Consider the following 26,214-nt stretch of genomic DNA (forward strand, 5'->3'; position numbering starts at 1 on the left):
TTTTGCATCTAATTTTTTTTAAGAGTCTCTAGTTAGCATTAGGTACTCGATTGGATTTTGGTACAATTTTTCACCCATAGACTGATGGTCAAATAGAACGTCTGAACCAGATATTGGAAGATATGTTGTGCGCTTGTGCACTAAAGTTTTCAGAGAGTTGAGACTCTCACCTGCATTTAATGGAATTCACATATAATAATAGCTATCAGACTGCCACTGGCACATTGCCATTTGAGGCCCTATATGGAAAGAGTTGCAAGTCTCCAGTATGACGGGGTGAGGTTGGTGAGAGGAAGTTGCTAGGTCCTGAGCTAGTACAGACTACGAATGAGGCAATATAGAAGATCAGAGCTTGTATGCAACCAGCTCAGCGCAGACAGAAAAACTATACCGATGTGAGACGTAAGGACCTGGAATTTGATATTGGTGATAAAGTGTTCTTAAGGGTGGCACGTATTATGAGATTTGGCAGGAAAGGGAAGCTGAGTTCAAGGTTCATTGGACCTTTCGAGGTCTTAGAGCGAATTGGCCCTGTAGCTTACTGATTGGCATTACCTCCGGCACTGTCTTTAGTTCGTAATGTCTTCCACATTTCTATTTTGAGGAAGGTATGTGACAGATCCGTCTCATGTGTTGACTTTGAGCCATTGCAGTTGAATGACAACTTGAGCTACGAGGAAAAGCCTGTAGAATTTCTCGCCAAAGAGGTAAAGATGTTGCACCGCAGGGAGATTGCGCTTGTGAAAGTCCTGTGGAAGAATCATCAGTTCAAGAAAGCCACTTAGGAGTGAGAGAATGAGATGAGAGCTGAGTACCCGGAGCATTTTCAGGAACGAACTTTCGAGGAGGAAAGTTCTTTGAAGAGGGAAGAATGTAACACCCTCGGAGTTTTTTTTTTTTTTTTAAAGAATGAACTTTCGAGGACGAAAGTTCTTTGAGGAGGGAAGAACGTAACACCCCGCACATTTTTTAGTAATAATGTAATTTCAATAACTTTATTATTTGGAATTTCAGTAATTGTTATTAGTTAGAGGGCATTTTTGGAATTTTGGATTTCAAGTGTAAGTGCGGGAATTTAATTGTTGGTGTGAAATTATTCAAATTGGAAATTAATGACAGGAATTAATTTTCTTTTGAAACGGAAAAGAATTTAATAATATAAAAACGAAAAGGAATTAAATGTAATTATATTTATTTCCTTTTTTGTTTTATTATTATTATTATTATTGTTTTTTTATAAAAAGTAAACCCACCCCCTTTTTTCCTCATGCCCGTGGCTCCGTTCCGACGCGTCTAAAGCTTTGCTCAGTTCTTCTTCATGACTTCGTCCACCCACTGCTCAAGCGTTCGTTCGCTTTTTTGTCCATCACTGTCTATCGATTTGTGATAAGATTCTCTGCCATTTTGGGTTTGTTTCGATTTGATTCTTGAATATTCTTTACTTTTTTGCATCAATTGGTTTGATACCATTTGGTGTTTCAACTTTGGATTCGTTTGTGAAGGTATTGATGTGGTTGTTCAGTGAAGTTGGATTTTAGTTTTAGCGAGTTTTGGTAATTTTTATGCTTTGATTACCCTTTTGTGGATTAATTTTGGTTGTTTTGAGAATATTTGTAAAGTCATTGGAAGTGATTTTTTTGACGAAGCTACATATGGATAATTTATTTGAGACAATTTGGTTGAGTGAAGTATGTATTGATTCAAGCTTTAATCATGTAACCTAAATTTCAAATTATGATTAGGGGGTGATTCAAGAATTTCATTCAAGATGAAGAAGAGTTTTGGTTTGTTAATTATTTGGGCTTAAAATTGGAGTTTGGAAGGTGAATTCGAAATTGCACACATTTAGTGTAAAGTTATCTTGGAAATATTTTTAATAATTTGGGTGGTTTGGGAATTTGGCCTTAACTATTAATTTTTAAAGATTGATTTTATGTATTAGCTTGCATTAAGGAATTCAAGAATTTCACAAGATTCAATTTGTTTTTGGTTCGACCTAATATCCAAGGTTAAGTAATCTTACTATTGAACTGCCACGGCCAGACATTAGATTTATGCTAGCTATGTTAAATGAAGGTTATGGCAGAATGACAGCATGAAAGATTGATAGTATAACATGTTAAAGTATGTTCTATTACAAGATTCAAAATTATTTATTTATGCACATAAACACTTGAATGCTAGTATGAGATGGTATGTGCTTCCATGATTGTATTTGATCTGACGATGTTAAGGTATACATGTATGTTGTAGAACCATGATGTTGAGGTATATGTGTATGTTGTAGAGCCATGATGTTGAGGCTTATAGGTATATCATAGATTCGTATAGTGATGATTATGATGTTTAGGCTATACAAATGTCCTTACTGATTAGTTTGTTTCCTTCGGGATTCACCAGTTTGTATTTCCTTCGGGATTCACCAGTTTTTGTTTCCTTCGGGATTCACCAGTTTGTGTTTCCTTCGAGATTCACCAGTTTGTGTTTCCTTCGAGATTCACCAGTTTGTGTCTCCTTCGGGATTCACCAGTTTGTGTCTCCTTCGGGATTCACCAGTTTGTGTTTCCTTCGGGATTCACCAGTCTGTGTCTCCTTGGGGGTTTACCAAAGATAGTGGGCATACTTAACTACAGTAAGATAGGACTCAATCTCCTTCTTTTTTCATGTGCATATGTGTCCCTTGAGGACTAGAGCAGTTTACTAATTTCACTAAAGGTGGGTATCTAGAGGACATACATACCCAGCCTGACCCCGTAGTGGGATTACTTACTGAGTATTTTATACTCATTCTTTCTCATGTTGTTATTTTAGGTAAGGGTAGAGATGCACCGACGATGGACAAGCGGAATTCGTGATCGAGCCACTGGGACTAGTTTTTACGCTTCCGCATTATGAGATTTAGAGTTCTTTTCATGTTTCTTTTAATATTTAGTTTTGATGTTTGAAACTTATTATTAAGAATTGTTTTTCATATGTATTTATTAACCTTTATGATTTATGGGTACCCTATTATTGTTTTTAATATTTGCATTTAATAAAGGACTTTTGAACTCCCCTTATCTATTTAGCATTTATTTCATCATAAAGAAGTGTCGTTTTAAGTTCCATGCATGCATGTATTTTAGTAACGGCCTAACTTAAGTCCTAGGTGGTCGGGTCGTTACACTTATAGTCTGATCATGATATCCTGAAGTGTAAGAAAGGTTGAACTCAGTTCTTAATGAGATCTATATTTGACGACAAGTGGGGTACCTAGTTACAAGAGTACTCTTGATAGACTCACCCGTGTGAATGTGGAAGTGAGGGCCGCTTCCTATGGAGTTTTTAGGCAAACTCTCTAGAGCATTCACTAAACCGGGATACACGTGCTACACCTTAAAGCATGGGCTTTCGTACTACACCCTAATGACACTCTGTGTGAGATGCTGTTAGAGATAGAGTTCAAAACCAGGGGTTACTCTAGTATATTCTAAATCATCTACACTATGTAAACTTTCAAGTCGTAAGACATCTTTACTTATGCACAGTGTTGTAAGACTGAAACTGCTTGATGAAAATCTTCTCTCTTTCTCTTTTTGATTAAATTTCCAAGTGGGGGATTGTTGGGTGAAAATTTAACTTTCAAAACAAGAGGGAACCAACCTTTTAGTTGGAGAATCCCACATTTGAAAATTTGGTATTGGAAGCCTCCCTTATGTACTCCAATCTTGAGTTTTGGGTTTGGGCCCCAAGGGTACCTATGTTTTGGAGGGAGTGAGTAGATAGCCCAATATGGGTTCGGTGGATGTCTCACACGCGCGTCGCGTGTGTGATTGTTTATTTTTAATAAAAATATTATTATTTTTATATTATTATTTTATTTTTTTCTTTTAACTGAAGGAAAAAAAAAAGGAAAATGTCCTCCCCCTTCGCGCTTCGTTTGCTTCGTCCCCGCGCAAGCGTTTCGTCCGTGCACACTCTGAGGCTCACCGCCTTTTCCGCTCCTTACCGTTCCATGCGGAAGGCCTATAAAAGGCATGGCCTTCAGCAGTTCGAGAGACACAATTCATTTTTCACTTCATTCCATTTTCCCTCTCTTACCTCTTCCATTTTAGTTTTCCGAGCAGTGGGTTTAGAAAGGGCGTGAGTTTCGGTCGGTAATAGTGCATTTCCGATCGGGTTTCTTTTGGCTGCTTTATCCTGGGGATGACGTGACAATTTTTAGACCTGCTTGCACACTTGGGCAGAGCCGCGAAACATCTTAAAGAGAGCGAGCTCCGCGACTCAGCCTATAACGAGTTTCTGTTTTGTAGGTTTTGCTATTTGCTTGACTGCTGTGCCTTGACTGTTTACTGTTCGTGGTTCTGAGGGTCCTGCCGTTTCCAACACGTTTTATCTCAAAATTAGTACATCATGAAAAATGTAGTTCATGACCTTTTAAAGCTTACAAACTCTTATTTTCAATTCCGGATCTTGATGCGATCAATAAAAAAAACATTGTTTGATACAAAACTCATCAAAATGAAAAGCTTTCCAATGAAATTATCAATAAAATGATCAGGGGTGTTCTTTTACAGAATTACTCTTAATTTGCTTTATCTTCCTAATTTCCTCTTTCTCTAATTTTTCCAGTTGCAGAGTTGTGTCACTGGCATCGAAACATTATAGTGTGGCGACTGTTAGAGTGGAATCAAAATGTTGCAATGGGGTCATCAGAGTGAGATCGAAATGTCGGAAGTGTGGGACACTAGAACGCGAGAGAGCGAGAAAGAAAAAAAGGAGACATAGGAAAGCGAGAGATCAAGATGAGATTGGAGAGCGTTGCAGAGGTGAGACGAGATTGAGATGGGATGTTGCAGGCGAGAGAGCAGAGAGCGAGAGAGAAGAGATCGAAAGAGAGAGGAGAGCGAGAGGCCCAATTTGCATACGCGGAGTTTCGTTTGGTTAATTTCACATAGATATGACATAAGCAAAAAGTCAAAAAACTTGAATTTTAAAAAGTAGGCATATTTCACATTTCTTCTAAATTTTGGGTTATTTGTATGATGAACTCAAAACTTTGGCCAATGAACATTAATTCAACGGTTCAAATTTTCTTACTCCAGGTTTATTAAATAACTGATTGACCCAAAAGTTTCACTTGTGGAAATGAATATTAATTGAGGAAACCAATGCAAGGATTTGAATACAAATCTCCTGAATCAACATGCTCGATACTATATAAAATTATTAATTCATTAAAAAAAATAATTGATGAAGGTAAGTTTAATTATATATCATCTAACCACCCTAAGTTAAAAAAAAAAAAAAAAACTTTGAGTACTAATTATTTCTAGATCGACCGTTCAAGTGAAAGATCCCCACTTTGATCACGATCAATGGTAAAATTTTTCTGCTATGGTACATGAAAAGCAGCCAAGTAATCCAAAAAAGAAATCCAAGTTGTATAATGGCAAGCAAATGGGGGCATTTCGCTTGGATTACAAGGGATCTTCTCTGATTAGTCAATAAATACCGGGGATGTTTAGCCGCTGCTACTTATTCTTCATTTCTTTTTAGTTTTCTTTTGGAACTTTTCAATCAACAATGGAATAAATAATCCCACTTGCTATATAAAATGGCTTTACTAAGTACGGATCACCCTTAATTAATTGTAAATATCTTCTTCTACTTCTTTCTTAGGAAAAATTCCAGTGTGATTGATTGAAATATCACAAGATCATTACGAGAACAAGCTGTTTTCTTTTTATGAATGATCCTCAAAACATAGCTAGACGGTGAAATTGATGGAAGAAGGATATCAATCAATCAACAGAAAGGCAAATAGGTATTGGTCCTTTTTTAGTCTTTCAAGTTTTGTTTTTTCTTTTTTTCATAGTCACCCTTTTGCTTTGTCAGTTTCTTTCAAATTACTGCTGAAAACGTACAGGTGTCGAACTCTTCTTACTTTGCTTTCTATTCTCTCTCTTTCTTCGTCTCTATCTATCCTCCAAGTGTGCACTTTTGGCTGGATAATTTGTTTTGGCCTCTGCATCAAATATATTTGCTTTGATCTTTAATGGCGATGGAGCTTTGTCAAAGCTTTTGATGCTTACTTCTTGCTTCTGTATTCAGGTACCCTTTGCTCTTATCTCTGTTGTGCCTTGGTTTGGTGTTTCAACAAAATTTTTCTTCATGATTCTCAAAATTTTGTTTCTACTTGGTCAATTTTTATGCTTAATTTCTACTACCCTTTTTTGCTTCTCTCTATTTTGCTTTGTAATCTTCTTGGGGCGGCTGTTCTTTACTTTACTTTTTGTGGGGTTCCTCAAAATCTGTTTCTGGTGTTTGATGCAGTCTTCTTCTTCTTCTTCTACAGAGTTGGTGTTGAGTTTTTGGGAGTACCCAATAAGCCATAAATTGTGGAGTTTTAAGGTTGTGTGGTTGGTTTACTAATTTTACTCTGGAATCAGTTGAATTCTTTCTCTTCCTGACTATATACTTTGAATTAACGATGGTGATTTTCGTATGGGCTTCAATTTTGCCTACTGAGAATGAATTTTCTCGTGTAGAATGTTAGTTTCATAGTTGAGGGTTCTGCAGTTGGAGTTTGTTTCTTTGTTTTCTTATGATGGAAATCGTCAACTCCTCTCAAGTTATTTTCTCGTGCTAATTTTGGGATGTTTCTTCATCATGTTCCCCAAATTCTCTTTGATATCCTATTCTACTCAGAAAGAATATCAAAATGAGAGGATAGTTTGGAAGTTTCTGCACTTCAGAAAGCTTCTTGCACTAATTAAAATAGGCTTTAAACTTTGAAGTTTAAGCTATGGGGCACCATTGACCTTTCCTTTCGTGTTTAGGCTCCACCCTTGTTGAAATGATGTCTATAACACATCAGATTTACTAGTTTTTCTTCCTTTCTTCTCATTGTTTCCCTTCTGGCAGGTTAACTTAGTGAATATAATGCACTTGAATTTTCAAAGGTAGTGTACCTTCAAATAAGCTGCTCAATCTTAACCATGACTACTACTACTGCAAGTCGGAACAGAAAGGAGAACTTGCTTCACGAGGTAACTGCTGCATAAGATCCTCTATCTTGTTATGTTTTCAAATTCTTATTCCATTTCTTTTGCAAAGTATTACTCTTTCAGGAATGTGAGTGTGCTTTTCAGGTTGTAAGCTCGGAAAAACAGTTGACAGCATCAATCCTTTCCAAAGGGATATTGCATTCAGATGTCAAAGATTTATACTACAAGGTTTGTTCAATTTATGAGAGAATTTTCATGAGTGAACATGAACAATTAGAGCTTCAAGATGTTGAATATTCTTTATGGAAGCTTCATTACAAGCTTATCGATGAGTTTCGGAAAAGGATAAAGAGAAGCTCTGCAAATGGGGACAGCCCAAAGTTGGGAACGGCACAAAGTCCTAACAATGTGCAGAGAAGTGGTAGCAATCACATTGCAGATTTTAGGTTGTTTCTACTGGAAGCAACAAAATTCTACCAAAAGCTGATATTGAAAATTAGAGAATATTATGGGGTTCCAAAAGAAGGCTTGTTATATAAGGCACTTGGTGTCTCTAAAGGGATTGATGCAAAGAAGAAGAAGAAATGTCAATTCTTGTGTCACCGTCTTTTAGTTTGCCTTGGAGATCTTGCTAGATACATGGAACAGCATGAAAAACCAGATTTACCTTCCCATAAGTGGTTAGCTGCCGCTACTCATTACTTAGAAGCAACGATGGTTTTGCCTGATAGTGGAAACCCCCATAATCAGGTAATTTTTTTTATTACTGCAGAAAAGTAAATTAAGTATCGTAAGGTTATAATCTCTTGATTACAACATTTACATTTACACAATTGTTTATGTTTCTTTCCAGTTGGCTGTATTGGCAACATATGTTAATGATCAGTTTCTTGCTATGTACCACTGTGTGAGGAGTTCTGCAGTCAAAGAACCTTTTCCTGATGCTTGGGATAACCTCGTATTATTATTTGAAAGAGTAAGCCTCAGTTCGTATTCTATTCTACTTTTTTGTATCTTATCCTCTAGACGATTTCCCGTTCTTGTTATTGTGGTCTGGCATCTGCACATGTTAACTATGTGACTTTACAGAATAGGTCATCTCTTCTGCCTTCCCTCTCTAGGGATGGCCAGTTCAATTTCCTAAGACCGTCGGAGAAGTGCTTTCTCAAAAGCAAATCGCAAATCAAAGATGATAACAAGTGTCTAGAGACAGACTTGTTTTCTCTGCTCATCAGAACGTTAGGCTTCTTTTTCATAAAATCCAGGTATTTTAGCCGCTCAAAAGTTTGGTAAAGATTTAATTGTTACATTTACAGGGGATTTGTCTTATAAAATTTTATTTCGTGCATGCATGACTTTGTTCAGCATTTGGGAACAGTTTGCATTTTAGACATGCTTTTGAATGTGACTTGTACATATGCATTTCAACTTTTCAAATTTGTTAGATTCTGTAGAAACTTCCCTGACGAATATAGGCATGACCAACTTTTGTATTGTGATGTAGTTGTTTAATGTTTATCATTTTTCGGTCGAACTGATACCAGATGTTCCAAGGAAGACTAATGATAGCTTGTGAGACCATCGTCTCCTATGTTTTCTTTTTTTTTTTTTTTTTTTTTTGGAAAGTCCATGTTCTTTGAACTAAATTCAATTTTTTTTTCTTTGAGTTCTAACATTTCTTGCTGGATTTCATTGTATTACAGTTTGGAGGAATTCACAAGCACATTTACATCTATGATGAGATGGCTGGATGAACTCTTGTCTCTGGATGATTCTGAGTTAAATGCTTCATTAGAGTCCTATAAGCTTTTGGATTCAGTGAGAACAGGCCCTTTCCGAGCCATCCAAATTGCATTGGTATTCATCTTCATGGTACAGAATCGTTTTAGTAAAGTTGATCTGAATGATAAGCAGCAACTTGAGCTGAACCACTTGGCATTAGTTGCTACCTTTATTGTCATGGGACGCCTAGTCGAGAGATGTCTGGAGGCAAACAAGTTGGATTCCTTCCCTCTTTTACCTGCTGTGCTCGTCTTCGTGGAGTGGTTACCGAACGTTCTTGCTGAAGTGGTAAGAAATGGTTATGATGAGAAAAGCAGAAGTGCTATGACTTACTTTTTTGGTGTTTATGTTGGCCTTCTAGAGAGACTGAATGTTAATAAAGTTGAGGCACAGTGTTCTCTTGCTATCCCTCTGTGGGAAGACTATGGGTTAAGAGGCTTCACACCTTTAGCTTTTGCACATGAACCATTGGATTTCTCATCTCACTGGGAACACATGGATAACTTTGTATTGGGAGCGAAACACCGTGCTTACCGCATATTTGTTGCTGCTACCAAAATTTCCAATATAGCTAATGATTCTCCAAAGTGGATTATTCATGATATGACACGCGAGGTCTTTTACACAGTAGAACAAAACGAACTTCAAGACAAGAAAGCATTGGAAAGTGCAAAGTGCAACATTGTTAGTCCAGATCTGGAAGAGCCAACTCAGGATGTCTGTAAAGATAAAGAAGAATGTGAGGAAGATGCGCCAGATGAAGCTTGGTATCAGAATGATTTGAATAAGAAATCTGTCCTTGTTGAAGATGAAGAAGTCATTCTTTTCAATCCCCTTATGAGGTATAATTCTGCACCAATTTCTATTGTAGGGAGCGACGATGTTTCACCGAAAAGTATAGAGGCTCAGTCCACATCTTCTGATGAATGCTTGAGGCGTGCTACATCGCTACTTATAGAACAGACTCAGGGCCAAAGCGATCCCTTCGCTTTTCATTCAGATGCTACAAATTTCAGCAGAAACAAGCCATTTGAGCAGCATGATATTTTTGGAAAAGATACTACAGCAGTTCATCAAATTTCAGAAGCCTCCGTATCTACTGGCCCCCCTTCACTTAGTGCCTGGGTGCTCAATAGAGGTTTTACTTTTGATCCTGATAGAGAGAAAGGGACAAATGGTTTTGTTAAACCTGGTTTGCAGCCCATTGATGAGTTAACTCCGGCGTTTATGAACGGTCTTAGACTCGATGATACCGAGAACTCCGCTTCAAGTCTCAGCTGCGAATCTGGAAAATCGTACCGTTTTCCTCCCCCTCCTCCCTATTCTGCCCCAGCACCTTCAGCCCCTTATTTACCTGATGATGCTGTTTGGTTTAATGGTACCAATGCTAACATCTCTGATGACAAAATATATAGGGAAAGGGACCAAAATGCTACTTTCTCAAATGCGTTTCGAGGAAGCGCATATTCAAATTGGACTGCTCTTCATGAAACACATCAATATAGTCCTATGATTACTGGTTTTACGAATATGTATCCGTCCACATATCGAATGACTTCTTCGGAATGGCTTCGTCAATATAGGGAGAATCACAACCTGGATGGGGACAGTAATCAAGTATTGCCAGCTCCCTACAATGCTACTGGAAACCTTATGAACTTCCAGAGAAATGATACTTCAAGGTATGACCATTTGTATCAAACAGGTAGTCAGTTGGCTTCTAATCCAACAATGAATATGGAGAGTCCATTGCACCATCTAGCTTTCTCTTCAACTTACAGCACAAACGAGAACCAAAAAAACATGCTCTTCCATGGTTGCGAAAGGCCGAACCTCTATGGCTGTGGTGCTACTGATTTGAGAAGCGAGCAGCCGCCGCTTCTGCTGCACCTAAAAGATAAGGAATGGCAGCTCCAGAAAGATGCTGCTAATAGAAGTGCTGCATATATGGGGAATTGAGGATTTTCTTAGATTTTGTTAACTGAGGAAAAGAGAAAATACCACCTTTGTTCAATACATCACATTGAACCTTGATCAACATTCTACGCATCCTCGTTCCATAAGCCCGAAACTTTCAAATGAAAGAGTTTGCATTTGTATATACGCGTATAGAAAGTCGAAAGAATTTCGCAGTTTGCAGAGAGGTAGGTTCTGGTCTGCAAGAGTTTCAAGTAAATGTGTATTATATAGTTATCTCACTTCAACATTGTAGAAGATTGTTTTCTTATGTCTGATGAGATATTCTGTCCTTATTTTTCTGCATTTCATAGAATATACAGCTGAGGAATTCTCAGGTAAAATGTAGGTAAAAGAACTGCTATTTTTCAACTTAGTTTTCATAAAGAACTGATATCAATCCTTTGAAAAAACAATTTCATGAAAGCTTCTGTCATTCTTGTTGAAGAAATTAGCACAAGAGCAAAATGACAAGCAAAAAAAAAGAAAAAAAAAAAGAAGTCTTATCTCACTCGCTCAATTCCTCACTTCATTCATCTTTTTAAATAATTTTCTTAGGCTCTTCATGAATATTATACAGAATCATAGATACTTGTATAAAAGGTTCCACCTTTTTGTAACCATCAACAAACCTCCTTTTATATATATATATATACACACACACGTGAGTGAGAATACAAAAATACGATGAAAAAAAGTTTGTTAGCAAAAAAAAATTCGAAAAACTTAATTAGAAGAACCATGTTAAGTCTTATTTAGACACAAATTTTGGGTCATCTGTAAAAGGAAAAATATAAATATATATATATAATATATATTATATATAATATATATATATATATTCTAACTAATAATGAATTGTTCAATTATACTAATTTAAGTTTGTATCGAGTACCAAATGAATGAAAAATATCAATTTATACTTCTGAATTTTATAGTTTATCAATTAAATCTTAAATTAAATCTTAAACTAATATTGTAAAAAAAAGTATTAAACTAATGATTATATTAATTTAAACTCGAAAGTTGGTAAGTGTATTAATTTATATTCTGTGCAACTTATAATTTTACTAATAAAATCCTTAATTAGAATTACTTTATAAAATCATCTATGTAACAATTCAATTGTCTATCTTATCAATCTAATATGTGAAGAAATTAATGTAGCAACAATTTTCAAATATAATCTTAACAAATGGTTTAAATTAATTCAATCATGATAAATTAGAAAGTTGAATGGAAACAATTATAAGTTTCGCAGATACTCGCAAAGTTTAAATTGAAACTCTAGAAATGCAAATTCATATTTTGAGAGAGAGAGAGAGGGAAGAAGATGGGCGATTTTAAGAGGGGAAGTGGGCCAAGTTCATTCACAGCAGAGCCCATTAATACAGAATGGAAGGGTTCGAATTCCAACCCAAAAGAAGATCTGAACACACAGCTTCTGATGAATGTAACAAGCCAGTTTGATCTCCTTCTGCCTGCTCCATACTTCAGCAATGGCAAGCAACAATTCAGGTGATGGTGAAGTATCTTCAGCCCAAGCAGTTCTTCTCGGAGCTTTAGCCCCTGGGGTCAACGTTAGTTCAAATTAATTTCACTTTTGATTTCCTTTCCATCTCCCCTCCCCCCCTGCAAATCCATTCTTCCAATTGAATTCCCATTTCTTTTATCTTCTGAAATCAGGGTCCTACATGGACTACACTCAAATCGACGTTTCTGATGCTGGGTCTGTGTCTTATCCTGATGCTTGGCCTTGCATTCTCTTCCAGTGATTCTTGGTTGATTCTTCATGTTACCTTCCTCGTGGCTATTACTGTCACCCTTTTCTTGCTACTTAACTGGTAGGTTGAACTTTTCGTTATTAAACTTATTCTACATTTGTATGTGGGGTTTCTTTTTACATGTTTGCTCAATTTTGTGGAAGTAACAATTGTTCTGAACTTTAGGTTGTAACAATTTTGTCCTCAAGCTTGAGTAGACAGCAACTTAGTCTGATTTTATCCTAATGTGAAAAATATTTCTAAGATTTAATGGAATTTCTTAAAGTTACTACTATGATCTTTTATGGCTTAAAGTGAACCATCAATGTCCTGTTTTGATTCTCAGAGAAGGATATGGACAACTATAGGATTTAGTGAATTGGCCTTATTTTGGAGTCCTCTGCTTTTCTAGGAGGGAAATTGCATGTACTTGACCTATAATGCAATGAAAATATAGGATGATTAAGTACCCAGAATTATCTGCTCTAAAGTGGTGTAAAACTACCGACTAGCTGAGTAAAAATGTAGCTATAGCTGACTCTCAATTGCTTACTGATCTGAAATGGAATACAGGCTGTGAACCTTTTGTTCTTTTATGAATCACCTAGCTCATACTTATTCATTACGTTCTATCATGATGCATTGACAATTATGTGGAATATTAGTTCAGCATAATAGACCGTTTCCAAATAATCCAATCAATTATATAGAATACCTCCACGATGAGAGGCTGAGAATCTAGGTTTCATTGGTATCTGGCAACAGAAAATAAGGTTATGCTTATGTTAATGGCATAGGCTCTAAGGGCTAAAAGTGGCTGGGGAAGTTTTGGAAATAATTCACCATAGTCTTCAGAAAGAGTTTAAGACCAAATAACATTTAAAATAAGAAATTGAACTTTCAGGATATACAAAGGTACACAAAATAACAGCCTAAGAGGAGCCCACCTACAAAAAGGACTTCCAGTCCAAAAGAATAAGACTTAACTGATACTTACAAAAGGCCTCGGAGGCCACCACCCGCAAGGAAGTATTAAACCTAATAGCATATTAAATGACATTAGTGAGACTAGGGAGCATCCAAATTAAGATTATGATACTGATGCCTGAGAAAATTTGAAAGAAGCCAAAGACTGGGAGAACTTGTTGAAATTCGTTTTCTACAAGGTAGAGAGTATCATATTTGTATTGTTATCCTGTTGGAGAGTATTCATCAAGTTTATATATATATTTTTAGTTCAACAATTGTGGGGTGGGTGTCTGGACCATTGACTTTGACTTTTAGAGTGATAATTGGTGTCTTTATTCACTAAGCTATGCTTGGATTGACTCATCAAGTTTATATTATGAATTATCGGAGAGACCGTAATTATTTACTTGTGGAATAGTTGCATGCTTCGTCTGGCTTGTTATGATTCATTACCATGTATGTCTAATTGGTGGAATCAATTTTTTTTGGACCTTTCTCGGTATTTCCTTAGCATGTACTATTTAGCTGCACTGGTTTAAGCCTTTTATTCCATAGTTGATTATTACGTTAAGTAAAATTAATTGGACGGTTGCATTCATGATATTTAAGTGACAAATCTGGAGGACGATGCTTTAACACTCATTGTCTATATTAAAACTTGACCTGTATATTCCCGGTAAACTAGTATTACATCATTGAGTTTGGTTTTGGGCACATAATTGCCTGCATGTGTTGATTCAGATTTTGTTTTGGGAAGGGAAAACAATTTTGTTGATGAATGAAATAAAGGAATAAAAACACTTTATTCATCTAAAGGTGAGATTACATAAAAATTTTCCAATGAGAAATTAAATAAGAAATACTATAATAAGAAAAAGGCTGATAACGTTTACACCAATACAACACGCAAGACAAAATCAAATTCAAAAAACTATTAGAGGAGGAAATAGAATCCCAAAAGTGTCGACCATTCCTCTCTAGCCAGAGGAACCAAAGAAGGGCTCGATTAAAAGTGGCTTGTTGTCACCATGAAAGGGATGACCATCAAAGATGTAATCAAGAAAATCGTAGGGAGAGTCCAGAGAAACCAAAGACCAAGCAAATAATCTCTGTTTCAAGGCGTTGCATTATTTAACAATATATAGTTTATATTCATGTATATTAATCTCTTTTTCTTGCAATTCCTCAAAGAATACATTTTTTTATCATGTTCTCTTCATATGTGCTAGTTATTGTCCTGTTTTCTTGAACAATGTCAGCATGTTTATGCTGCATTGCGTTTGAGCCATCTGTACCTCCTGGTTACTGGTCCTCTTTGGCATTGATTATATGTATTAGTAATTTAACACTGGCTTTGAGTATGACATTGATTATATATATTAGTAATTTGCATGTGCCTGATCAAATGTGAGCCATCTCATGGTTGTGCATATAAATGAATTGTTTTGAGTTCTATACAGGTTTCTTTCTCAGACTGGCCTGGTTTCAGTGAAGAATCAAATGGAAGAACTGCATTTGGCACCAAAGAGTCAAGATAAAAGCGAAAAGAACGAATGATAATTACTACTTTTATAGCATTATAAACCAAAACATCAAATTGGATGATAGAAACAGATACTATGTAACATCCTCAGAACACGAGGTGGTAAGATTTATAAATCAATCAGGTACAACAGCATCTTCCATTATTCAAAGGAGAAAAAAAAAGAAACTTATTTTCAGAAGAAACACTTGGAATGGTAACTTCATTCATTCTTTGGTTGCTCCTCCTTGTGCTTTCCCTTTTTCTGCTTGATGTAACAGAAGCAAGAACAGCATGGTAACTGTAAAAAGAACTTCATTCCTTCTTGTGTTTGATGTGAGAGTTAGAAGAGGAAGAGTTATATACGCAGAGGGTAGAGCCTTATTCTTTTGGAGTCTTTATTCCTTATTTCTCTTGGGATGCCATGCTTGTTTCTTACAGATAAGAAGATGCTTACCCTAGCTTTGCCACTTCCTGAAACATGAGGAATCTGAGATTATTTGTTGATGGGTCATCTGCAGATTTTGTCTAAAAGTTTGCCTTTTGATTTTCTTTCTTCTCCTTCTACTTTTGATCTTGCCTTTGTAAAGGGTTTGTTTGTTTAAGAACCATGGAAAGGCATTAAGGGGCTGTCATTACAGCGTAAACGCGTAAACTAATAATCAGAAAATAATGCATCTGCTTATTTGTTCAATGTTTTTATTTTTATAAATTTCAATTCAAATCCTTGCGAGGTTGCTGAAGAGTAGGTTTTTTTTTACCTTCTTTTTTGGGGGTTGTTCTTTTCCCTATAGTCTCGTAGGGTTATGAGATAGTTGCAAATATAGCAATAAGATCCAAAATATTTATAGATATAGTACAATATAAAAGAATTTGCAAATATAGCAAAATTTAGATCCAGCCTTTTGGGTCTACTAGCTATAGAGCAACTATTTGAAAATATTACTATACACTTAATTATTAAATTATTAATTCTAAAAGTGTTATCTATTGCAATTATCCTATTATAAATATATTAACAATCGGGTGATTTTTACTTATTTAGTGATTTGATACGAATAACATATATGCTCTTCCTTTGTTTCTTCCACTATCTTAATCCTCTTTTTGTCGCATGGATAAGAGAAATGAATTGATTCAATCTATTTCTTTTTAATATGCATGTATAATTTTGTGTTTTCTTTTGGATTGGTTGAACATGGGTTGAGAGAGAAGCCAAATTACGAAATTACAGAATCAAAATTAAAAGTAAAAGCAAAAACAAAGCAAAAAAAAAAAAAAAAAAAATCAATAAAAAAAAAATTGAGGATAGAAGTACAGTTTTTGAAGAAAAGAAAGTATTTGATACGGGGAGAGTTTTGGAAAAGTAGTCAAATTGTGAAACAAAAGATTGAGCCTAGGTTCACCAGCAAATATTTTTTTTTTTTTGTTTGTTAGGTTAAAAATCACTTTTAGTCTTTAGACCTTCATATAAGTAATAATTTAGTCAACTTTTGTTTGTAACAATTTAGTCCCTATATTTTCAGTTTTGTAATAATTTAGTCTCTGAACGTTACTATGTAACAATCTAGTCCTTGAACTTTAAAATTTATAACGATTTAATTCCTATTATAGAAATTAATGGTAAGATTTAAGGAGATTTTATGTATAAATAAACCGTTAAACTAATTAGAGACTTAATATTTTTACAAAATACAAAGTTTACATAATAAAGTATTAAAAATTAACATCTAATTTTGATAATTTTTTTACGTTAGGGACTAAATTGTTATAATGTTGAAAGTACATGAACTAAATTGTTACAACTATAGTTCAGGAACTAAATATTGTAACAAAATTAAAAGTATCGGGACTAAATCATACAATTCAAAGTTCATGGACTAAATTGTTACTTTCATGAAAGTTCAAGGACCAAAAGTATCTTTTTAAAACTTTTTTGTTATCTATATTCTTTTAAAAATATCTGGTCGGTCGCATTCATAGCAAAAAAAAAAAAAAAAAAAAAAAAAAAAAAAAGTAAAAAGTCTATACTTATTTTTCTTTTGGTAGTTTGGTCAGTAAGTTGAGTTATAAAATTTGAAGTTAATCTCTATATGGAGTTAGAAAATTGTGTTTGAGGGTGCGGAGTTGAGTTATTAAGTTAGGATGTCTGACATCAGTCGCAATTTTTTGTAGTCTAAAAAAGTTATAATTTTTTTTGTGGTTACTTTTGTTTGCTTACTTTTTTGTTTAACCTTTCAATTGCACATATATTCAATCGCACATATAAATTTTCAAATTTGTAACACTCATTTGAGATGTTAACTTAAATTCTTCATATGTAATCATTGTACTTGAGGTAAAGAAAATACTCTTGTAACCATCGAGGGGTTTAGAGTTTTTTATTATGACATCTTATATCAAATTGTAGGTTGGGTTTATGATAACTTGTAGAAATACAAGTTATTGTCTCTTAAAAGTTGGAACAATTAGGATCTTTATTACAAACACATTCATTCTAAGGAAAAATGCATAGAATTCCTTGCACACTGTTAACTCATTCAAAAGTAGCATTTTAGTTAAAATCTACTTCACTAATGCAATGCAGGAACTCGAGAAATTTTACTAAGTGTTGCAGACCAGGCTAACGCAAGGGCTATGTGTCCGAGGATGATCGATGCAGAAAGGATACATTGGTTCACGCCTTTTCTGTCAAATCACCAATTACAGGTATGGGCATAACTGGCGGTGTCTGAATGTCTCAAAGGTGGCAGACGACTGACTCAAGGTATGGAATTTAATGCAAATTCTGTCAACAAGTTGCTTGGAGTTGCCTATAAAAAAGGAAGTTAGTTGCTGAATAAAAGAGTAGTTACAGAAATAGATACTTATACATTTTAGAGAGCCAGTTAGTACTTTAGCTCAATTCTGTTGTCTGCAAGGAGATAAGAGGGAAGATCCATTTTCACCGTTGATTAAGAGGAGCTGTTGGAGATAAAGCTCGAGAGAGGAGTCTTCATCATGTTCTTCACCAAGTTGGTTGAACAAGTAGTAAAATCGAGCCAAAGAGAATAAGAAATTAGACTCTGTGGTTTGACCTCTTCGTTTTACATCTCATTTCCATCTCTCATTTCATTCTATAAAGCTGATATTATTGTACAAACATTTACTATCTTTAATTCAATCGTTGATCATTCACCACTTATCCATTTGTTAATATTCAAATCTGCTAGTGTTTGCTAGTTTTATGACATAACGAATGTTTGAAATCCATGCTTAAATCATCCTGATTAGTTGATTAAAGTTATGAAGTAGTTAAACCACTTGAGAGAGACATTTAACTATAGAAGCATCAAGTCAGAGCGTATAGTAGGTTTAGAGATAAAGTTACTTGCGTGTTTATTCTGTTTTTTGTGATCAACGCATGCACCCTAGAGATAGGAATACATGTGACATTGTATTGAGAAATTTTGAACTAAATTTGAACTCAGGAATAAAAACACCAACGCATAACACAAACACTTAGTTTGTAAACCAGCACCCATACCATTTTCATCTCACTTTCACCATACTCACAAGCTTGTTATTGATGGAAGGTACAAGCATATAGCGGAAGCAATCAGAATCAATAAGCACCCTAGTTACACTTAATTTGAGTTCTAAGAGCATGCATGAAAACACTTTTCAAAAAAGAGGGTTTCAAAAACTTATACCCTTAAAGTATTCCACGAAATCCAAGCTGCTCTCCATGAATTCGACCTCCAAATCAATAGTAGACCACAAAGAGTGTCTTCTCTACTATTCTTAATAGTGGAACTCTAGACTGGGCTTAATTAAGAGAGGGAGGAGAGGGTTTGAGAGAGAAGTTGAAATTCTGTAGAAATTTCCTAAATTTATGAGATCTCCCTCTTGAATTTCAGAAATTGAAGGTTTTATTCAACAATTACTTACATAGAACCACTAACTTAATTAGCATCTTGACACTTCAAAATGCAACATGGAAGTGGGCTAGGTGTTGGATTTGAAATTAAACCACTTAATTCAATAAAAGTGGAATAATTCCACTGTCAAATTGGTTTTTTTATTTTAATTAATTCTAAATTAATTAAAAATAAAATTCAAATCATGAAATGAATTTGGAATTTAATAAAATCAATAATATTTTAAATAATTAATTAATCATAATTTAATATCAAATATTTAATTAACCAAACACCTAATTCATACATGAATCCTATTCATGTAATTAATATTTAAGTATTTTAAACTCTCCAATTACGTTTGATTTCAACAAAATTAAACGTTTAATTATATCAAATATAATTATCCAAAATCTAAATTGAATTTGAACATTTTAAATTCAAACCCTAATTTGAAATTCGAACACTTCATATTGAAACCCTAATTTCGATTTTGAACATTTCAATACCACTCAATTTACTAATCTAAGGGTAATTTTACGAGCTAGTAGAGGGACCTTATAGACTTACAGATCACGAGCTCCAATGATTTGAGATTAATTGGCTCAACTCTTTAAACCAAATTAATAAATATTCGTTAATTACAAAGATACCACTATAGCTCAGTAGTTGCACTCTTCTCACTGTAGATATATTCCTGTCCATTTGATTTAACATAATCAGTTAGTCGACCATTCATAAGTTGTTCGTAATAACAGTTGGGTAAAATGTTGTTTTACCCCCGAAATTACATCTTGCACCTTAAGTCCCACTAATCCTCTAATGAACAATTGGTTTGTGATCCAATCACTAAACCGAGTCCCTTTCGGGCCAATGAAAAGGTTGGGCCCCTTGTTCAAGACCTGGATTCAGTACTTAAGTGAACAACCTTTCTACTATCCCTAAATCAGGTAGGTGTGAGTTCTGTCTTGCACACTATGTCCCCAACTATCTACCCGGTCTTACCCCTGAAATTGGAGGCTTATTGAGCTGGCGCTGTTGAGTCAACCCTCACCTATGCAAATCTAAGGATAATACAAAATAAACAAGAGTTCAAAGTTAGCTCAGGATTAAGGTCGAATTAACTAGATCATCAATTTGAAACAGTCAGTCTTAAACAGTAAACAACGTTATAAAGTAAGAGTGACTTATTTCTTGGTCCAATCTTTTGCAAACTGATTCCATAGGACGCCTCCACTCCTCATGTCACTACATGAATGAATCATATACTATAGACCATTTTGGCTATTTATTCAAACTTGATATATCTTTATGTTGCCACATAAAGTTCAAGTATTAATGTACTAGCCATGTGTCTTAGTTTATTAGATTTAGTCTTTATAAATGCAATCTACATATTCAACAACAATTTTATTGAATTAATGTCAATAACATCTTTATTGACAATAGAAAATGTTTAACATTACAAACTGCGAGTTTTGGGATATACAACCCAACAGTTACTCCCATTGGGGATCAATGCATATTATCAGTACCTAGAACCATTCATCCATTACTTCCCCTTTTTGTCTTTTAAACTCCTATATCTTCTTGTATGTGTGCATTGAGGACGAGTGTAAATAATCTTCACTTACATTAATTTAGGAACTTTGCAATTGAGATAAACGCAAAGTCTGTGTTAGACTGTCTTAAGATCCATGTGTTCGACCCTGAGCTTACCAAGAAACATGAGTTAGATTTATACTTAGATTTTATTTAGAAAAGCTTGTACACATTACAAGTATGCTTGCATCCATCCCAACACATCACCTACCTTTCTCACTTAGAGAGAAGTTAATTTGTCATACATCTTTATTCATCTTATCCACATATCACCATTTCATTCAAAATACTTTTAGACTCAAATCACGAGGTGAACAAGTTTTTGGCGCCGCTGGTGGGGATTCTTAGTAACAAAGTTAACCAGAATTTTGTTTTTGTATCTTTTGTAGAAAATTTCAACCAAAGGAGTATTACAATTCAAACCTAAACCTATAAATGTTTAACGAGCAGGGAAAGTACTCCTGAACTCGTATACGACCCGGGGGTTGAGACCTTTAGATGAAGGAACAGATCTAATCGTCGTAGGAGGTCAAGGAATAACAACAACAACAACAACAACAGATGGTGGATGACCAGATAAATCAGAGTTTGGCTCAACAATTGGTAAATGCTGCCCTGAATCCGATTTTGAATGTAAACAATAGTACGCATCCGATGCGTGAATACACGTCACTGGTATTATATGACTTTTCACCTGGGATCATATGCCCAATGCTTGACAGGACGAGGTTTGAAATGAAATTAGTGATGTTCCAAATGCTATAAACAACAAGAAAATTTGGAGGTGCTCGCGACGAAGACCTCCATGCACATATGAAACGCTTCTTGGAAACATGTAACTTATTTGTGATTCCTGGAATCCCACCAAAAGCCATCAGACTGTTCTTGTTCCTATACTTACTACATGATGACGCCAAACAATGGCTAAACTCTCTAGAGGTTGATGAGGTAATCACGTGGTATAAATTGGTGAAAAAGTTCATATAGAAGTCTTTCCCTCCCACGGTTAACGCAAGGAGGCATCAAGAAATCATGAACTTTGAGCAAGGAGAGTATGAAATAATACTGGGGTATAGAGTATGCCCTAGTTTATTGTATATTGTACTGTTTTTTATGTATTGTACATTAGTCTCCCGAGGCATTAGGACAAGTTGAAGATTGTTGGGATTTATGTCCTAATTCTCCCGGTGGTCTCGTAGTTTGTAAACATTTTTATACACATTGTTATTAATAAAATAAGTGTTATTTTATTTGCATTTACTCAAATCCAATAAACTAAGATCCATGGTTATTTCATGTAACTTAAGCATGTATGTGAGACATACAAGTGGATCATGCCTTAAGTAATAACCTAAATGGTCTGTAGTATAAGGATAAAGGAGGGATACATTATCCTAGTGACACTACGGATACGACCCACTTTGTAGATGTTACAAGTGTTGTAAAGTGCTATGACTGGTCAACTATTATTCAAGTATCCCTCGATTAGTTTCCAATGCGTCCAAAGCAGCACTCGAACACAATGAACAGAACATGGCCTCCACGAACGTTTGAATGCACCTCAAACCCAATCGAGTCCAACTCAATTCACGAACATATATAGAACACCACCACAAGTGTTACCTTGGTATTCTCGGTGTGAGAATCCAGAAGTTGTGGGCTCTGTATGATCTTGGATTGAGGAAGACAGGGGGTATACGATTGAGTAAGTGGGAGATATGAAGACTGTCTATCGTATAGACGATGTACTCAATCGTTTAGAATATGAAGCCTATCATACAGATTTTACTACTCGATCGTGAAACAACAATCAACGAGTAACTATCATATAGTCAACTCTTATCTCAATCATGTAGACTCTCAACACTATCACTTAGTAAAAACACTTTCTACTTGATAGCGCTTTTTGTGAGTTTTTTCCGAATGAATTAGCTACTAATTTTGGAAAACAATTTTTCTTTTATCTCACGGTTACCATAAAACTTCCAATAACCTCCCATTCAATTTGGTTATTAGAGAAAAAGAATTAATTATCATATAATTAATATATTATAAATAAATATGATAACCAACTTATCATATTATATTTATAACCTATAGTTTTAATATTTCATCATATGAAACATATAAACCATAGTTCTTTTTCTATTTTATGGTACTTAATATAAATCATATTTATATTAATTCCTCCAATTAATACATCTAATACATCATATCAATTATATCACATATAATTGAATTTTCTCTTGTTAATTTGAACACTTCAAATCAACCCAAAATCTGATTCCCAACTTGAACCCATTGAGCTACCAAGGGGACCTCATGGACTTGTAGCTTGAAGCTCTAAGGAATCGTGAATAACTAACTAAACTCTTTAATCACGAGATCCACCATCCGTTAATTGTTGGTCACTCCACTAAAGATCGACAGCTGTACTCTTCGCACTACAAATATATTTCTGTATCCATATGACTAATCAACAGTGCGATAACCCTTCACAAATCGCTCGTAAATATATTTGGGCCAATTTACCGTGTTGCCTTTATAGTTATATCTAACTTCTTAAGTACCACTGATTCATCTAATGAATAATAAGTCATAGTTCTACTATGACTGAGTCCTCTCTTCCAAAGAGAGGGTGTGACCACTATGTTCAAGACCCGAAATCAACCCTTAAGGGAATAATTTATCTACTTACCCCTGCTTCGAAGAAGGAGTGAATTTCGTCTTGTGTAGTTGAGTTCCCAGCTCTCCAATTAGACAAATCCCAAAAAAGATAGGCTTGTTGAGTTAGCAATCTAGCCATTATCATCCATACTAATCAAAGGAATACTCTCATAGGCAGGAGTTTCCAACTCACTTAGGATTAAGGTCATGTCACCTATGATCATTTTAGTAAAATATAAGTCTCAATTATCAACGATGTTATATAAAGAGACTAATAATCTTGTGGTCCAGTCTTATACAAACTCTTTGTATAGGACACCCCCGCTCGCATATCTCCACATGAATGGCCAGGATCAGACCATTTGTAGCACTTTACAACACTTGTAACATCTACAAAGCGGGTCGTATCCATAGTATCACCAGGATAAGGTATCCCTCCTTAATCCTTATACTACAGACCATTTAGGTTATTACTTAAGGCATGATCCACTTGTATGTCTCACATACATGCTTAAGTTACATGAAATAACCACAGATCTTAGTTTATTGGATTTGAGTTAATGCAAATAAAATAACACTTATTTTATTAGTAATAATGTGTACAAAAATGTTTACAAACTACGAGACCACTGAGAGAATTAGGACAGCAATCCCAACATGAAATGCTGAGCGCCACATGGGAGAGATTCAAGACATTGGTCAAGAATTTTCCCAACTACAAACTACCCTTGACTGTTCAGATGGAAACTGTTTACGAAAGGTTGAATAGACCCTCCAAATGGCAGTAGACGCAGCTGCAGCTGGCAGTATAATGGAAAAATCATACAATGAAGCCAAGGAAATTCTAGACGAGATCGCCAAACATAATGTGGAGTGGGTTAATGATGCCAACGACTCCAAAATAGATGGTAGGACGCGTTCTCAAAGTACAATTAACACCAACGAGGTAGACACTCTCTTTGCACAAGTGTCTGCAATGACGAATTTCTTGAAAAAATTATCGATGGGAAACGCAACACATACATAGAGTGTGCATCAAGTGGACGCATTCACTCAACCCATGGTTAGCTGTGTGGGTTGTGGAGAACCATACTCTTAAATGATTGCCCGCAGAACTCACAGTTTGTTTGTTTCATAAAAAAAAACCCACTCTCAAGTACATACAACCCTGGATGGAGAAACCATCCCAATTTTTCTTAGGGAGGTCACCAACAAGAGAAACAACATCATGGAATGCATCAATAGCCTAGGTAGGGGTCGTTGCTTGTTACGCAGCAGCAACAACCTCAGCATCATACCTTTAATAGAAAGGCCATGCGTCGAGCTCATCGTCTCTACTAGAAAACCTGTTAAAAGAATACATAACCCAGAATGATGCATTACTGAAGAGTCAGATGTCATCAATCTAGAACTTGGAAATGTAGGTTGGGAAACTCATAAGTGAGCTGAAGAATCGGCCGCATGAAGTACTACCTAGAAACACTGAAGCCTTAAGAGGTAACAATGGAAAAGAGCAACATCATGCAGTAACATTGCGAAGCGGTAGACCTTTAGTAAAAACAAAGGGAGATCGAAGAAATGATTGTCATCCTTCAACATCTGAAAATACAACGCCAACAACCATGAAATTTGAAAGAGAACAATAAGAAAAAGCACCTGGCTTTGTAAGTCATTCACAACCAAGCACGTCTAACGCAGGGGAAACTAAGATGTGTATGAATGCACATTTTCCTGACGCCTACAAAAGAAGAATGAAGAAAAACAATTCAGATGCTTCCTTGAGATCCTTAAGCAATTACATATTGACATTCCCCTTATAGAAGCGTTAGAAAAATGCCAAGTTATGTAAAATTCTTGAAGGATGTTTTAACAAAGAAAAGAAAGGTCAATGAGTTGGAAGCCGTATCATTAACGCATGAGTATAATGCGTTAGTTAACAACAACATTGCTAAAAAGCAGATAGACCCGATAGTTTCACGATATCTTGCTCAATTGGGAAAATAGATGTGGGGCATGAAGGAACTCGTTTTATGAAAGATCCTTGAGCAGAAGTGGATCGTCCAAATTCTATTTTTATTGAAAAATAAATTTATAGTAAACATATAAGATATGCATTCAATATAAATTACAGCATGCTAGAAACAAGAAAAGGATTCAAGAGATATTACCTTTAACTTTCAAGAACCTTTTGAAGGAACTCGTTTTACAGAGAACCTTTGAGTGGAAGCGGATAGCCCAAATCCCATTTCAATTGAACGCATATATTTACAGTAATACAGACAAATTATGCATAAAACATAAATTACAACATGCTTTCTCATAATAAATAAAAGTTCAAGAGACTATACCTTCGAAGAACCGTTCTTCAAATTAATCCCTCGATCTAAATCGTTCACGAATGCGTCGAACAAGCACGAACTCTCCTTTGAAAAGCAACAACCAAACTCGAACCAAAGAAGGACACTACCACTTGGTGACCTTGGTATTCTCGGTGTGAGAACCCAGGAGTGGTGGACTCTGACTATTTTGGTTAGAGGGAGTTTGTGGGATGGAGGAGGAAGACGATCAAGGAAGAATTAACACTATCACATAGAGTTTTGTTCTATCGTGTAGGCGATCAAGCCTGTCACATAGACTTTCTTACTCGATCGTATAGTCTTTCAAGGAAATCGTGTAGAAGACTTTCAATCGTGAATGCTGATATCTAGAATAATAAATATCAAATTTTCATATATCCCATTTTTGCCATAAAACCAATTAACTTCCTACTAAGGGTGGTTAGAGAGAAAAATGAAATTAGTTATTAAATAATTAATAATATAAATAAATATGATAACCAACTTATCATATTATATTTATAACCTATACTTTTAATATTGCATCTTATACAATATATAAACCATAATTATTTTTCTTTATTTTATGGCATTTAATATAAATCATATTTATATTAAATTTAACAACTATGAATCTTATTCATAGAAAATATATTTGAATCATATTCAAATATTTGTTCCTCCAATTATACAATAATGTAACAAATACATTATATTAATTATATCATA

The 26,214-nt window shown here is 35.1% G+C and overlaps 2 protein-coding genes across 5 annotated transcripts; both read left to right on the forward strand.

The window, feature by feature from the left end:
- The first annotated feature begins 5,789 nt into the window (after nucleotides 1-5,789).
- Nucleotides 5,790-11,071, forward strand: LOC120069305 (protein SMG7L). Of its 4 annotated transcripts, none has more exons than XM_039021018.1 (7): nucleotides 5,790-5,806; nucleotides 5,974-6,093; nucleotides 6,907-7,031; nucleotides 7,134-7,739; nucleotides 7,843-7,965; nucleotides 8,079-8,254; nucleotides 8,693-11,071. In XM_039021018.1, exons 3-7 carry the CDS (start codon nucleotides 6,981-6,983, stop codon nucleotides 10,728-10,730), a joined length of 2,994 nt encoding a protein of 997 aa, XP_038876946.1. In that variant the 5' UTR covers nucleotides 5,790-5,806; nucleotides 5,974-6,093; nucleotides 6,907-6,980; the 3' UTR covers nucleotides 10,731-11,071. The 4 variants fall into 4 exon arrangements, with proteins under 4 accessions (XP_038876946.1, XP_038876945.1, XP_038876948.1 ...); XM_039021020.1 differs by lacking the exon at nucleotides 5,790-5,806 and adding an exon at nucleotides 6,338-6,393 and having other exon boundaries at nucleotides 5,914-6,093; XM_039021017.1 differs by lacking the exon at nucleotides 5,790-5,806 and having other exon boundaries at nucleotides 5,905-6,093.
- A 931-nt stretch (nucleotides 11,072-12,002) lies between these two features.
- LOC120069298 lies at nucleotides 12,003-15,344 on the forward strand. Its single transcript, XM_039021010.1, has 3 exons — nucleotides 12,003-12,307; nucleotides 12,414-12,571; nucleotides 14,920-15,344. Exons 1-3 carry the CDS (start codon nucleotides 12,227-12,229, stop codon nucleotides 15,014-15,016), a joined length of 336 nt encoding a protein of 111 aa, XP_038876938.1. The 5' UTR covers nucleotides 12,003-12,226; the 3' UTR covers nucleotides 15,017-15,344.
- Nucleotides 15,345-26,214: the final 10,870 nt, after the last annotated feature.

Source organism: Benincasa hispida, unplaced genomic scaffold (assembly GCF_009727055.1).
Source record: "Benincasa hispida cultivar B227 unplaced genomic scaffold, ASM972705v1 Contig316, whole genome shotgun sequence".
NCBI lineage: Eukaryota > Viridiplantae > Streptophyta > Magnoliopsida > Cucurbitales > Cucurbitaceae > Benincasa > Benincasa hispida.